The 15,071-nt window shown below is 34.1% G+C and overlaps 1 protein-coding gene across 20 annotated transcripts in view; it reads left to right on the top strand.

Moving 5' to 3' along the window:
* LOC123559425 (microtubule-associated protein tau-like) overlaps window positions 1–15,071 on the top strand; it is an 85,997-nt gene that overhangs the window by 20,992 nt on the left and 49,934 nt on the right. For 18 of the 20 annotated variants that reach the window (XM_053552691.1, XM_053552689.1, XM_053552701.1 and 15 more), the window contains one exon: window positions 12,140–12,447. In XM_053552691.1, coding sequence (XP_053408666.1) covers window positions 12,402–12,447 — 46 coding nt within the window. In that variant the 5' untranslated portion in view covers window positions 12,140–12,401. Of the gene's footprint in view, window positions 1–11,405; window positions 11,825–11,906; window positions 12,041–12,139; window positions 12,448–15,071 lie in introns of those variants that run through there. The other 2 variants (XM_053552699.1, XM_053552696.1) reach the window with 2 other exon arrangements.

Below are 15,071 nucleotides of genomic sequence, written 5' to 3'. Positions count from 1 at the left end.
TGTTGCCAAACTGGTGGTAACAGACAATTGAGGGACTTCAATGTCTTTATGTAACATATCATTTAGAGTATTAGTTAGTGTAATTATTTGCTTCCAGATTTTACTAGTAGTATACTGTATTACATTTATACTGTGATTAGCAGCTGCTGTACATTACATTTTGTTGATAGGATATTTGGTAATATGTTACAACACATAAACTTGATAATTTCATGTTTTATCTAATTTAACTGAACAAAGTAAAGCGTGTAATTTAAAAATGTTTGCCTGAATTAATAAATAAGATTACATAGAGAATGAATCAGTTGCTCAGACAAAAATTCTCGCATGCCAGGAAGCCATCAAGCAGAGGGTGTAGAAAGTACCCTCATGCCTGCATTTGGAAAGATCACCATTATGGTCCCAAATTATATTAACCCTAACCATGCTAGAAATGATTGATTCTGTCTTTGCGACCAGTGTAGATCTTGATCAGCATGCACATCCGTGCAGTCTGATCATGATCTGCACTGTTTGCTATCCAGTCAGTATTTTTTTTGGTAAGCACTCCTTTTAACAGTTAAAGGTACTGCCCAAATTGGAAAATGGACAAGTTCATTATAGAAATTTAGCGGGTAAGGGTTAGCAATGTTATCTGTGAAAGCAACAGAACTGATTTAGTAATCTAGTACATTGGAAAATATTCATCAAAGTTTGTATATAGTAAGTTGAGATATGCTGAAACCTCAGTGATGTAAAGAACAGTTGTCAAGTCCCTGATTGAGACTTCTGTAATCTTACAGAGATATTCTGTCTGGCTTTTATTGTAGAAAATGGGTAATGGTAAATGTAAAACTCCTTTTTACCAGGGAAAACTACTGAACTAAAATTTAATTATTATGTTGTAGATAGAAGAAATTGATGGATTTTGCAGATTTCAGTTGCAGAAGCCCTGTATCTGTAGTGTGTATCAAGGTTGAGTGAAAGTTTTCACTCGGTGAGATACATAGGTGGACGGATAGCTCAGTGGTTTGCACACTGGCCTTCCAATCCTGAGGTCGGGGGTTCGATCCCCGGCAGCTACTCGGGAATTTTCAGAAACGCTTTTCAGTGTTTCCCACCTAACTAGAGGTGTACTGGTCAGGAACCCAGGCAATCCTTGCGTGTATCAGTGCTATACACTGGGCACGTTAAAGAACCAGGCTGTCTATTCGCAACGAGCTAGGCTAAGTTAGCCGGACAAGCCTGTATCTGATTTCTGATCTCTCTGTCGTGGGGGCTTTGTCTCACTCTGTCCCTCTGGTCAGATCGCTCTGTGTCTGTACTAGTAGAGGATGAATTATGCGCCCTGTGTGGCTGCATTTGAACTATGTAAAGCGCCTTTGAACGTGAAATTGATCATGAAAAGGGCGCTATATAAATCTGGTATAATAATAATAATAATATAATATAGATACACTGATTGAGGCTGGGAGATGATTTATCTTGTATGTATGACATGCTGCAGCTGCTGTTGAAAATGCTTAACAATTGCAGTAAAGTGCTGTGCAAATTAATTTTAAACTGCAATCTACCATTAAAGAGATATTGCAGAAAACTTCAGTAACTGTCTACTGCTGTATTTATACCATTTTACAAAGCACTAAAATGGAATTGATATTTGCAGTGTCATTTTGCAGTAAAAATGTGTCATATTTCTGTAATGATGTAAGTCTGTTATTTCACTTTTCTGTATGCTTTGTATTATTTCTGTAATAATGCCAGTATCCAGTGTTACATTGTAATGATGCCACTCTGCTGTGTCGCATTTCTGTAATGAAACCAGTCTGCTGTGTCACATTTCTGTAATGATGCCACTCTGCTGTGTCACATTTCTGTAATGATGCCAGTCTGCTGTGTCACATTTCTGTAATGAAACCAGTCTGCTGTGTCACATTTCTGTAATGAAACCAGTCTGCTGTGTCACATTTCTGTAGTAAAACCAGTAAGCTGTTTCACATTTCTGTAGTGAAACCAGTCTGCTGTGTCACATTTCTGTAATGATGCCCATCTGCTGTGTCACATTTCTGTAATGATGCCTGTCTGCTGTGTCTTATTTTTATCATGTTGGTCAACTAAATCACATTTTTATACTGATGCCAGTCTGCTGAGTCACATTTCTGTAATGATGTCAATTGGCTGTGTCACATTGCTGTAGTGATGCGAGTTTGTTGTGTCATATTTCTGTAATGATGCCAGTCTGCTGTGTCACATTTCTGTAATCATGACAACTGCTACGTCACTTTTCTATAATGATGCCAGTTTGCTGTGTTACATTTCTGATGTAATGCCAGTCTGTAATGGTTGCCAATGTGCAAGGTCACAATGATTGATATGTTGAATTTTTGCAATTGTGTAATGTTGTCAGTCTGTTATGTTGCCAGTTTACTCTAGCGTTAACAACCTGTGGCATTCTGACAACCCTCACAATTTTAAAAAAGCTTTTATTGGTTGAATGCTTCTGTATATTGACTGACATTTCTCTTCATATATTATAATGAGTCTTGCATGCAGGAAAAAGAACACGTAATCGATATTATATCCGTTATGAGATTTGTTTCTGAGAAAGATGTTCATGTTAAGTATTGTCTAAGTGTCTTAGTGGCTCAGACATGCAACATTATGTATGTTTCAGGAGGGCCTTTCTGGATAATTTTCAGACTAATGAATGGTTGGAGACTGTGGCTGGGGATAGTAACTATAAAATTGATCAAGTTACTGAATTTTATTTCTTTTTAAAAGTTCTCTTGAATGAAACAGTCAGGTTTGATAATCTTTGCATACATAGTATTTTAGTTCGGTGCTGTTAGTATTATGGGAAAAACTATGGATGACTGGTGTATCATGTAAATTAACAAATAATCAAGGCCTTTGTGTGGATTATCATCTAATTTACCACGGTTCAGAATTCAGATGCATAGGAATTGAACCACGAGGGCGTTAGCCCGAGTGTTTAAATACTGTAGCATCTGAACGATGAACTGTGGTAAATTAGACGATAAATCACAAGAAGGCCTTGATTATTTTCATTCTGACATACTTATTGACATATTTTAATAAATATCGTGCTGGACTTCATTTACCCGAGGAGTAATGTAGCGGATGTCATTTGGCAATTTGACGTCATAATTGATGTCATAATACTGTCTTACCAGTCCGCCCATCAACCGTTGTTTATCGCAGAATATACAGAGCTTGATTTCCTTCTTTGTTTAACTGGAAATCAAATCAAGTCATGTTAGAATTGCAAAATACAGAATGCCTGTTACCAACTGCTAAATGCCAAATACATAACACCAAAATACATACTGCCAAGTACTTAATAAACATTTTTATGCCACTACCATTAAAAATGGGGGGGGGGGTGGGGGAGGGTCGCATAGTGTTACCCATGTCCATGCATCGGCTTATGTGCACAAAGTTGGGTCCAGCCAATATATAAGTTACAAAAAATTTAGTCCAATATTACATATCAGTTAACACTTCCTTAAGGAAAGCAGCATGTAGGGCGTATGCTTTTTCAAATGCAGTCTCTAGATCTTTCTCAGTCCATTGGTTCAAATACATGCTCTGTTTTGCCATTGCAGGACGCATGCTTTGTCCTTACATCATGGATCAGTGTCCAATGTTTTAGCTTTTTCGGGATTTTTCTGTATGTAAGTTTCATAAATGTTTTTGAAAAAAGTTTTAATTAAAAAGAGATTAAAAGTTATGTATAGAATGCCTATGGCCATTTGAAGGATGCATTTAGCATTCAGTATTTGACATTTAGCATTTAGCATCAAGTATTTGACATTTAGCATTTTGTCATTTACGTAAAAATTTAATACAGGGTTTTTTCTAGCTAATTTGGGAACATAGCCTATACCCCCAAAATTGGGAATTTTGACGTTAAATTGTTCCAAATTGGGAAATATTCAGTCCCATAGGATATAATAAGGATGTGTTTAAGCACTTTCTCATACACTTGTTTCACATTGTACAACCTCTTTAACATATTTCCAAATTACAAAATTGTCCATAATTTGGTCAATGTTCGTGCAATTTTGATGACATTTTTTTCAGAATGTAGATTGGGAATTTTTGCACTCATTTTGGGAAAAATATATACTTTTCGGCATTGGGAATATAGCCGAATAATGGCTATAAAAATGGCCAAAAAAAACCCCTGTAATATTAAGTATTTGCCATTTGCATTTGACAATAAATGTGACCCGTAGAAAAAGGCAAGTTTTTATAAATGCCATACAAAGGATAATGTTTGAGACTCTTTGTTTGTTTGTTTTTAGCTCGACTATTCGAAGAATAGTCTAGCTATTCTACTCACCCTGGCGTCGGCGTCGGCGTCACACCTTGGTTAAGTTTTTGCATGCAAGTACATACAGCTATCATTTAAAGGCATATAGCTTTGAAACTTATTTATTCTTTTTCTAGGTCAATTACCAACCTCACTGGGTCAAGTTCCATAACTCTGACATGTATTTTGAGCAAATTATGCCCCCTTTTGGACTTAGAAAATTCTGGTTAAAGTTTTACATGCAAGTTACTATCTCCAGAACTAATGCAGGTATTGAATTGAAACTTCACATGTGTCTTTGGGGTAATAAAACTAGTTGATAGCAGCAAGTCCCATAACTCTGACCTTCATTTTGGCCAAATTATGCCCCCTTTTGGACTTAGAAAATTCTGGTTAAAGTTTTGCGTGCAAGTACATACAGCTATTACTAAAAGGCAAATAGATTTGAAACTTATTTTTTTCTTTTTCTAGGTCAATAACCAACCTCACTGGGTCAAGTCCCATAATTCTGACATGTATTTGGGTAAATTATGCCCCCTTTTGGACTTAGACATTTCTGGTTAAAGTTTTACATGCAAGTTACTATCTCCAAAACTAATGCAGATTTTGAATTGAAACTTCACATGTGTCTTCGGGGTTATAAAACTAGTTGATAGCAGCAAGTCCCATAACTCTGACCTTCATTTTGGCCAAATTATGCCCCCTTTTGGACATAGAAAATTCTGGTTAAAGTTTTGTGTGCAAGTACATACAGCTATTTCTAAAAGGCATATAGATTTGAAACTTATTGTTTCTTTTTCTAGGTCAATAACCAACCTCACTGGGTCAAGTCCCATAACTCTGACATGTATTTTGGGAAAATTATGCCCCCTTTTGGACTTAGAAAATTCTGGTTAAAGTTTTGCGTGCAAGTACATACAGCTATTACTAAAAGGCATATAAATTTGAAACTTATTTTTTCTTTTTCTAGGTCAATAACCAACCTCACTGGGTCAAGTCCCATAACTCTGACATGTATTTTGAGCAAATTATGCCCCCCTTTGGACTTAGACAATTCTGGTTAAAGTTTTACATGCAAGTTACAATCTCCAAAACTAATGCAGATATTGAATTGAAACTTCACATGTGTCTTCGGGGCTATATAACTAGTTGATAGCAGCAAGTCCCATAACTCTGATATGCATTTTTGGTCAAATTATGCCCCCTTTTGAACTTAAAACTCTTTTGGTATTTAACATTTTGAGTAAAATTTTCCTGCTTCTGGGACAATATTTCGAATAGTCGAGCTTGGCTGTCTTAAGGACAGCTCTTGTTTAAATACTACAGTAATTAAACACCACTCTCTAAAGCATCGATGGCTCAAGTGTCAGGACTGACTTGTGCTCTTCAAAAGGTCTCCAGTTGTTTTCCTTGTATTTTATGTTTAGATTGCTCGAGACCCTGTACAACTTGAGCACTTTGCTCAGTTCTTTGCAACTTCGGCATTTTACAATATTGTAAAACAATTTTTTGTGCCTAGATTTATTCGGGCAGAATATTTTGTTTTATAATGCAGAAGAAAAGATTGACAATGCAGACTTTCTAGATTATTGCATTGCAGTAAATTGCCTGTGTCTGTTCAGAATCCCACCCATGTAAGGAAATATCAGTGTCAGATAAAGCCATGATCTGTCAGGGATAAGTTGCCAGCTAAATTGAACTAGGGTAATAAAATGTCTGGTTTGGGTAAAAAAAAACAGATTTGGAATGTTAATCTCTTGTCTGATAGGACAAATGTGACATCACTGAGAGAAAAAATAAAAAAGGGACATAATTCTGGAAAATAATTTATTGTTTTTAGATTGTTTTTAGCTCTTCTGATTTTTTGAAACAAAATGATGAGTTATTGTCATCACTTGATTGGCGTTGGCGTTGCCTGGTTAAGTTTTATGTTAAGTTTTATGTTTAGGTCAGCTTTTCTCCTAAACTATCAAAGCTATTGCTTTAAAACTTGCAGCCTTGTTCACCATCAATAGCTGACTCTGTACAGCAAGAAACATAACTCCATCCTGCTTTTTGCAAGAATTATGGCCCCTTTTAGACTTAGAAAATATCAGATTTCTTGATTAAGTTTTGCATTTAGATTAACAGTCAAAGCTATTGCTTTAAACTTGGAGCAGTTATTCGCCATTAAAAGCTGACTCTTCATTGCTTTTTGTAAAAATTATGGCCCCTTTTGGACTTGGAAAATCAGATTTCTTGGTTAAGTTTTGTGTTTAGGTCAACTTTTCTCCTAAACTACCAAAGCTATTGCTTTAAAACTTGCAACACTTGTTCACCATCAAAAGCCGACTCTTTACAGCAAGAAACGTAACTCCATCCTGCTTTTTGCAAGAATTATGGCCTCTTTTGGACTTAGAAAATATCATAAAAACACATGGGTAGGACAATATTTCTATTATACAGAGACAAAAAAATCAGATGAGCATCTGCGCCGCAAGGCGGTGCTCCTTTTTTATCTATTAAGATCATACAGTATCTATACTCTTTAAACAACGTCTCCTCCTAAACCACAAAGCAGATTTTAACTAAGTGAAGCCTGCCATTGGTGTTATGTAATAATTTTTTCTTTGTGCAGCTCATGCCTTTTGCATGCTCACATGCCTGTTGCAATATTCTTACCATTTTTTGTGTGTGGTTTATGTATACTAGGTTATAATATGAGTAGGTTTAATATGATGCAAATCATTAATTTGATGATGCATGCTCTTAAATTGCTGTTAGCGGCATATGGCACAGAAAAGCCTTATGTCATAAAATATGAGCTATAATATAATGCTGTATTCATGGACTTCTAAAAATATTGACTGCACAGGTCTTGTTGCTTGGAATCTCTTATCTCTTGCTTTGTCATTTGCTCTCTATTTATTTATTGATAAAATGGCTGTTGCATATTGATTCTTGATAGAAATATTTTTAAAAAACAACATCTCTTGTGATCTCTGCATGGAAATGGGATGTTATAGATACAGACATTGGTTTCAGGGTGATCAAATTTGAGTGCGGAACCAGTCTTAAGAATCCAGTGTTACCATTGGTCAGGTTGATCAAATTGAGTGTGGAACCAGTCTTAAGAATCCAGTGTTACCATTGGTCAGGTTGATCAAATTGAGTGTGGAACCAGTCTTAAGAATTCAGTGTTGCCATTGGTAAGGTTGATCAAATTGAGTGTGGAACCAGTCTTAAGAATTCAGTGTTACCATTGGTCAGGTTGATCAAATTGAGTGTGGAACCAGTCTAAGAATTCAGTGTTGCCATTGGTAAGGTTGATCAAATTGAGTGCAGAATTAGTCTAAGATTCCAGTGTTACCATTGGTTGGTTTCATAACAGTGTTCAGAAACAACCAATCAGATGGTGAAGTTTTGAGACTGGTTTCCAAACTTTTTAAAAACTTTAATTTGACTGTGACCTTTTTAGAATGTTCCAACTTTCTATATTTCTACATTCCCCCACCCCCCACCCGCTTCAAGTCACTAGAACTTTCCAAACCTAAATTTTTTCACTACCTTTCTTTAATCACAATTACAGTACTAAATTTTTGAGAAGGCAATTGTTTTGCATTATTGATGATATACTGCCAATAAAATTGTTTTGTCACAGATAACTAAAATTTGATTAGATGACAGACACATGAAGTAGATTTACCCTCAAAGGAAGCCTGATCAATAAATTTGTAATTACTGTCAACCTACCAAAAATTAAAGTAGCTATTCTAATTATCTCATGTGTTTTACTGGGACAGTGAAGCCGGTGAGGTAGAAGGAGAAAATTGTCTCTGCATTGAAAAAAGATGCATGATGCTGGAATTGCTTTTAAATTGGTGGCATTTGTCATTGTCAGTTAAAAGAAAACCGCAGAAATAGCTGAGGGGGGTAAATTTAAACTGGATGCGGAAGTTTCTTTTAAAACTGTCTTAAAAATTTTAAGTTTTCTTTGATAATGTTACAACTCATATTCACTTTTGATGTAAAGAAAATGTTTACATCTTCAACACTGATGTGGATTTCTTCTGACCATGCAGTTCTTTTTTCTGTGTGATAATGGATGTGGCAGATGATCAAATTGTGCTGTCATCAGCAGAGTTAAAGCCTTTGCTACTTTGTCTGTTTTGTTTTTCCATGGATGCAAATCTTGAGTTTTGTTTTGGTGTGCAGGTGTGAAATTAAGTTTTGCTTGAGTTCCTGTTTGATAATCTTTAATGAGTTAGGGCCCTTGAACATAGCAAGGTTTTTGTTTTCTACACAATTTAACCATGCATGCTTTAAGCACGACTGTGTTGATTTTCAGTTTGCTGGCGATAGGCTCTTAGTAACAAACAGCAATTTATTTTGATTCCTGTGGGTTAATGTTGAGCAGGAGTTGTGGTCCTTGCACATAGTCTTTTTTTACAATGAAATTTATGTCAAATAGGCATAATATGTTAAGTGTTGCTCTTGTTCACATTGTGTACCCCTTTCTTGTTTCAAAATAAACAGTTTTTCTACCTCATGATGAGTAAGTTTAGACATGTACTTGGTCTACAAGCATTTCAATGTTTTCAGAGTAAATAAAGAATCTTGGCTGTAATGATTTAGAGGTAACATTTCAGGCTCTGACAGATGTATCACCTCCTCATCTTCTACCTGTCAGCCAGGTGAAAGGTGAGAGTGGTTAAAGTAATTACAAATCTCCTAAATTTGTTCACTCACTGTCCATACAGTTCTTGGAATCTGCTCTGGTGTTTTGGTTTGATAAATGCTATTTTGGTGTGATAAATGCTATTTGCAATATCTGTATTTAGTTGTATAAATGCTATTTGCAATCAATGAACTTTATTTAAGGTTATACACAGTCTATGTACTTTTAAGAAGATTTTATTCCCAACTGAAGGTGAATTTTGTGGATGTTATTCGTGGAGTTAGCTTTTGCCTGCAAAATTAAATATGCTCAAACATTTTGAGGATACTGTCTTTCATGTTTTGTATATTATACTCGGATGAATATTTACATCAGTGCAAATTGTTACCCATATTCTCACATTCAAAGAATATTGATTATAAAACTGTATGTAAATTGTAGGCCATATTCTTATATCCAACCAGTATTGATTATAAAACTGTATGTAAATTGTAGTTTTTATTCTTTCATTCAGCCATTATTGATTATTTAACTGTATGTAAATTGTAGATTAAGTGCTCATTTTAATATCCAACCAGTATTGATTATTAAACTGTATGTAAATTGTAGTTCTTATTCTAATATCCAACCATTATTGATTATTTAACTGTTTGTAAATTGTAGATTAAGTGCTCATTTTAATATCCAACCAGTACTGATTATTAAACTGTATGTAAATTGTAACCCTTATTGTCATATTCAGCCAGCATTGATTATTTAGCTGTATGCAAAGTTTAACCCATATTCAAAGGGTATTCAAAACTGTATACAACATTGATTATGCTCTGATATTTTAAGATGGAATACAGTGAAAAACAAATCCATGCTGTTTTAAATAGTGTATGATATTTATGTGTATATTGTTTGACAGCAATGTTGCTCACTTCTCTCTTTGAGGGACTATTTTGTTACCTTTGAAGTATGAAAACATTGTATTTATAGTGTAATTTTTTTGATGATACATATCAAACAAGAAGACTTTTCCCTTGTTCATATGCTACTTTATGACAGTAATTACAGCATGTCAGAATGATGCTGATTCATTGCAAAGAAAAGTGATTGAACGTCATTTTTAAAGGCACTGAACGGTATATGAATTTATGGTCAGTGCAGAAACATTTCTGTAAAATACTATGTCCTTGCATACAGCTGCCACCTTAACCAATACATAGAATAATTGGTTTAATCCCCACAGTTTTTATTTAGATCCATTTCTGCATTTGTTAGGTTCATTTCAAGGGCCCTCTCAGTTTAGCTGGGAAAGGAGAGTAGAAATCTACCAGTGCAGAGAGTTTAAGTTTGATCCTTCTGTGAGGAGAGTAGTCTCTATGATGATTGGATGGAAGATAAAACAGATTAGGTCATAATGTTGTGTCACCTCTGATTTATGTTAAGAAGTTGTCAGTGACTCGTAGACAGCGAGCAATCCAGAAACACAGAGCACAGTAACTGTCCGCTATTACATATCAAAAATAATGTTGAAACTTGGGTGTTTTAAGAATATCAAACTCTGGCTTAATATAAACTGCATTAAATCACCAGTTCTTTAAGCAACAAAACATTTGAATAGGTTCAGTTCATCAAAATATATTAATAGAAATTTTGTGCTCCTCCCCACTGTAAGCTCGAAACCCTGCAGCTGGCTTGTTCTACCACTGTGCCAACCAGTGTCTGAAATAATGCCAGGCACACCAGGAGTCTTCCTTAGCCATTACAAGCTGTAAAATCACAATATGACCAGTGTTGTATTGGTGTGACTCATAACATGATAGAACAAACCAAAAAACAACAAAGTTTGAGGCACATCAGATACAAAATAACAGATACTACTTAAATTACAGTACAGTAAAACTGCCAGGTCAGTGACCACCATGATACAGACTGTTGTCAGTGACAGCATCATCATATGATGTCATGTATATGTAAATCTTAGGTATAAATGTCATGTTACTGTCTACAAACTGACTGATGCTTCTTGTTGCCAGAGATACCACAATTTTACATAATATTTTACTGACTTTCCAGTAAGCCAAGAAAAGTGGTAATTTGGCAACTGTTTTGTTTGATGTAAGGTTTAAATTTTTGCCAAAAAATAGCAGTAAATACAATATTTGTAGGATTGCAGTTTAATCAATACACATTTACAAGTAATTGTGAGGGACTTTTAAGTTTTACAGATGAAGGTTTTACTTGGAGTATTGGAAAGAGATACTTGCAAAAAAAATTGCCGGATATAATTTTTTTCCCCAGAAATTGAAACAGATAATGTGGATTTTGTTTGTTTTTTGGTGAAGATTTTTTTTTGTATGTTGGACCACCATGGCTGTATATCTGTAATAGCGTAGAAAAGGAGGGTGATGTAATTTTACTGAATTTCAAACCTAGAGTTTTCAGTTGAAAAAGATGATAAAATATGGCATGGAAAGAAATAAAAAGCAAATTTAGTCATTTTGGGACAAAAAAGAGAAGTATAACTATTTAACTGGTGAATTTCTATGTATTCCCCAGAAGAAAAAATATAATACCAACAAAAAAAAAGAATTTATGAAAATGAAGCAAAAACTGAAGGTCAGGACTGATATAAATAATCATTATATGTTATGCTACAGTGGTGTTGTGTAAAAAAGGCCTGAAGCATTATAAATATATATATATATATATATTACATGTACATATTGTTTTCTTGCAAAACAGATGAGAAAAACAAAAACAAATACCCGGTAACATTCTGTGTTAGAAATAGCTCCCTGGATGTTAAGTATAACTGACAGATGTTAGCTATTGAGTTCCACAGAAGTGTCTTATCCTGACTGGTAAATCTGATAGTTAGATACTTTACCTAAATATAAATATACTTCAGCGACTCTGTTTATGATATATTCTGAGTATATGTTCACAGTTATTCTACAGTTCATGTACAGTGGGCGTGGATCATGGTTAGCAGAGGATTATATAGTAACAGCTGATAAATTTCGTAAAAACAGGATTATGTTAAGCTTGAGAAAGTCCCTCAGTAAATCATTCTCATGGTAACGGCTGTTTGCACAATTTTTTGAAAAATATTGCGGATTTAATGTGATTATGATAACCAAATATTAACTTACAAAATAATCCTTTGTGAATTTCAGAAAGATGATCATTTTGTGACAGTGACAGAGAAGTGAGAAGGCTTGGGAGAAGGACATATTGCAGTGTGACGCTTGATTACAAAATAACCCTGTACAAATCTTGGAATTATTCTGAGGAATCAAGTTCTAGTTAATCTTTTTTGTGAAGTTTTTTGTGAAGGAGATCCTGCCTTGATCGAAGTAGTGGTGTGTTTTCAGAGATTGGAGTATTAAAATTGTCTCGGAAGGAAATTTATTTTTAGAGTCTGCAACCAAAAAAAAAATGGCAGATATTTCCACAGAGAAATTGCAAAATATGAACATCCAAGGTAAAAAAAATGGCGCACAATGTATAAAAATGTCACAGATTAAGCAACCACCTGTTAAGGTTTATAAGATTTTTCTGAAACTTACTAAGTAATGTACATGGGGCGATAAGCAAATTACCTGCTGTTACGAATTTTCATATGAAGTTTTAAAAAAAAAAAAGGTATGAGCCCCATTTAATAGTGGGTGTACAATTTCGAGATAGCATCACACGGAAATTTTCAATTGCCGTAACTGATCCTTAACTGTAAGAAGGGACATTGCTAAATAATGCACTTTTATGTAATGAGGTCTGGCAGTTTTAAAATATGAAAGTATATGATTTAACACAGTGAAACTGAAACAGTCTGTTAAAGTAATAGAAAAGAAGGATACAAAATTGTAGAAGTGTTTAAAGTATTAAGTCTCTTTATATTAAGTTATAGTAGATTTACTGATAAATTTCCGCTACAGCTAAAGTAAAAGTATTTGCACTATGATATTAAATAACCATTTGAAAAATTAAAGTAAACTATTTTATCACATCCTACTTGAAATGTCTGCTTAAAAGTTGTTATACATAGTTTTGTAACATTAAACAAAAATTTAGTGAATTCTAACTGACCCGTGTCAACTCGTGGATTAATATGTAAATATGATAATTTTATGTCTCGTATTTGAATAATTTATTCTGAAATGGACACTTACAAAACAAGAGGCTTTGTCAAGATGTTTCATATACATTTAGCGATAACTTTAATGCTGTTTGGATATATACTGAACTATTTGTCACCCTTGTCTGTCCTAAACTTTTTGTCCTCATTGAATGAGTAAAAAGACTATACTGCTAAATGATTTTATTTGGTGGGCATGAAATTTCATGGTTTTGGTCCAGAAAGCTTGTTTTTGGGGATATGAATTTGTGGATTTCATATTTTGAACTTAAAATGATTGGGAAGTTTACTTTTTCTTTGGGATTAAATTTTATGGATAGATTCAACCACGAAATCCACGAAATTTAGTCCGCCATGAATATTAATGATCTTTAACGGTTCTTGAAATTATTTAGACTTAAGTTAGCCAGGTGTCTTTAAAAAAAAATGACAATTTTAAGCTGAGATATAAAGAAACAAAATAAATGTACACTTTACTTTATTCAGGCTTTAAATTTTTTTTCTCCATAAGCTTCTCTTTTTCCATAAAAGGCATTTTGTAAGGACAAACACTGCATGAATTTTAGAGAAATGTCCTCCTGTGTGTTCAAGTGGCAATACAAGTGTTACCAACTTTTTTTGAAAAGTTAAAAATAATCTTAAAAATCAGTTATTATTTCTTTTCGTAATAAACATGCCAGATGTCAAGAAACCCTTGAGGGAAAATTTAGACAGATAAAAAAATTGAAAAAGATAAAATTTTAAAATGGGAGATGTTTTATCAGAGGAAAAATTAGTTGGCGTGATAATCTAAAATGACCTAGAATTTTTAACACAAATTTATTACCTGACTAGGAAAGAAGAAAAAGAAAAGAGAACAAGACTGGCTATGGTTTTGGCAATATAACATTAAATCGTCATGTAGGATGGAACGTCTGTGTCTTACAAGCCACAGGATTAGCATTCTTGTGGCATTTGCCTTTACTCCCCCATATTCTTCAAGTCTAAAATTACTTTTGCTAATTTTTTTTCTTCTGTTTTGTCATTTTTATATAAGAACAAATTGTAATGAAACTTTATCCTAATGTACTGTCTACTGCTACGGTTTACACAGCAACATTAATAGCTCAATAGGTAGAGCACCGATCTGTGGATTGCGGGGTCTTGAATTTGATCCTTGAGCAGGCCATATGTTCCCCATGACATAAAAGACATTGTGTCTGAAATCATTCGTCCTCCACCTCTGATAATTCATGTGAGGAAGTTGGCAGTTACTTGCGGAGAACAGGTTTGTACTGGTACAGAATCCAGGAACACTGGTTAGGTTAACTGCCCGCCCTTATATAACTGAAATACTGTTGAAAAATGACGTTAAACTCGAAACAAACAAACAATATAACAAACTGCAAAACTTTAGCTCTTAAAAGCATATTTATGTGTATAAAAAGGACAATAGGTTAAAAAAAATGTTCCAAAATTCAATCAGTATTGTAACATTCCTTTTGTTTTCTTTAATTGTAAAAGGGGAAACACACCTGCAGATAGGCATTGACCTGTATCATGAATAACACCATGGAATATTGACTTGTGTATATATTAATAAAAAAAATAAATAAGGATTGACATATTTCTTTTGGGGATAAAGAAAATTGTCAGCAAATAAAATATGCAGACACAAGGTATTAAATTTTCTATTTTTTTTACATATGACCTATTTGTAGGTAGTTGGGTATGGGATGATAGTGAAAAAATTAGAATATAAGATATTTTTATGGTGTGCTTTTGGATGCCAGATAATGTTTTTTATTGACAAATATGAAATTATGATCGAAGTAAGATATTTTTTATTGCCAAAATAGATTTCATTTTGGGTGCCAGATGCTGTTTGTATTTTTTCGGTGCCAGATTTTATTTCTTATTTTACGTTTATATCTAATTTTGGGTACCAGGTATTGTTTCATTATTGCCAAATATGGTGTAATTTTGGGTGCCAG

This window comes from Mercenaria mercenaria, chromosome 10 (genome assembly GCF_021730395.1).
Source record: "Mercenaria mercenaria strain notata chromosome 10, MADL_Memer_1, whole genome shotgun sequence".
Taxonomy (NCBI): domain Eukaryota; kingdom Metazoa; phylum Mollusca; class Bivalvia; order Venerida; family Veneridae; genus Mercenaria; species Mercenaria mercenaria.
The sequence above is the reverse complement of the archived record's forward strand: the minus strand, read 5'-3'. Positions and strand labels throughout refer to the sequence as shown.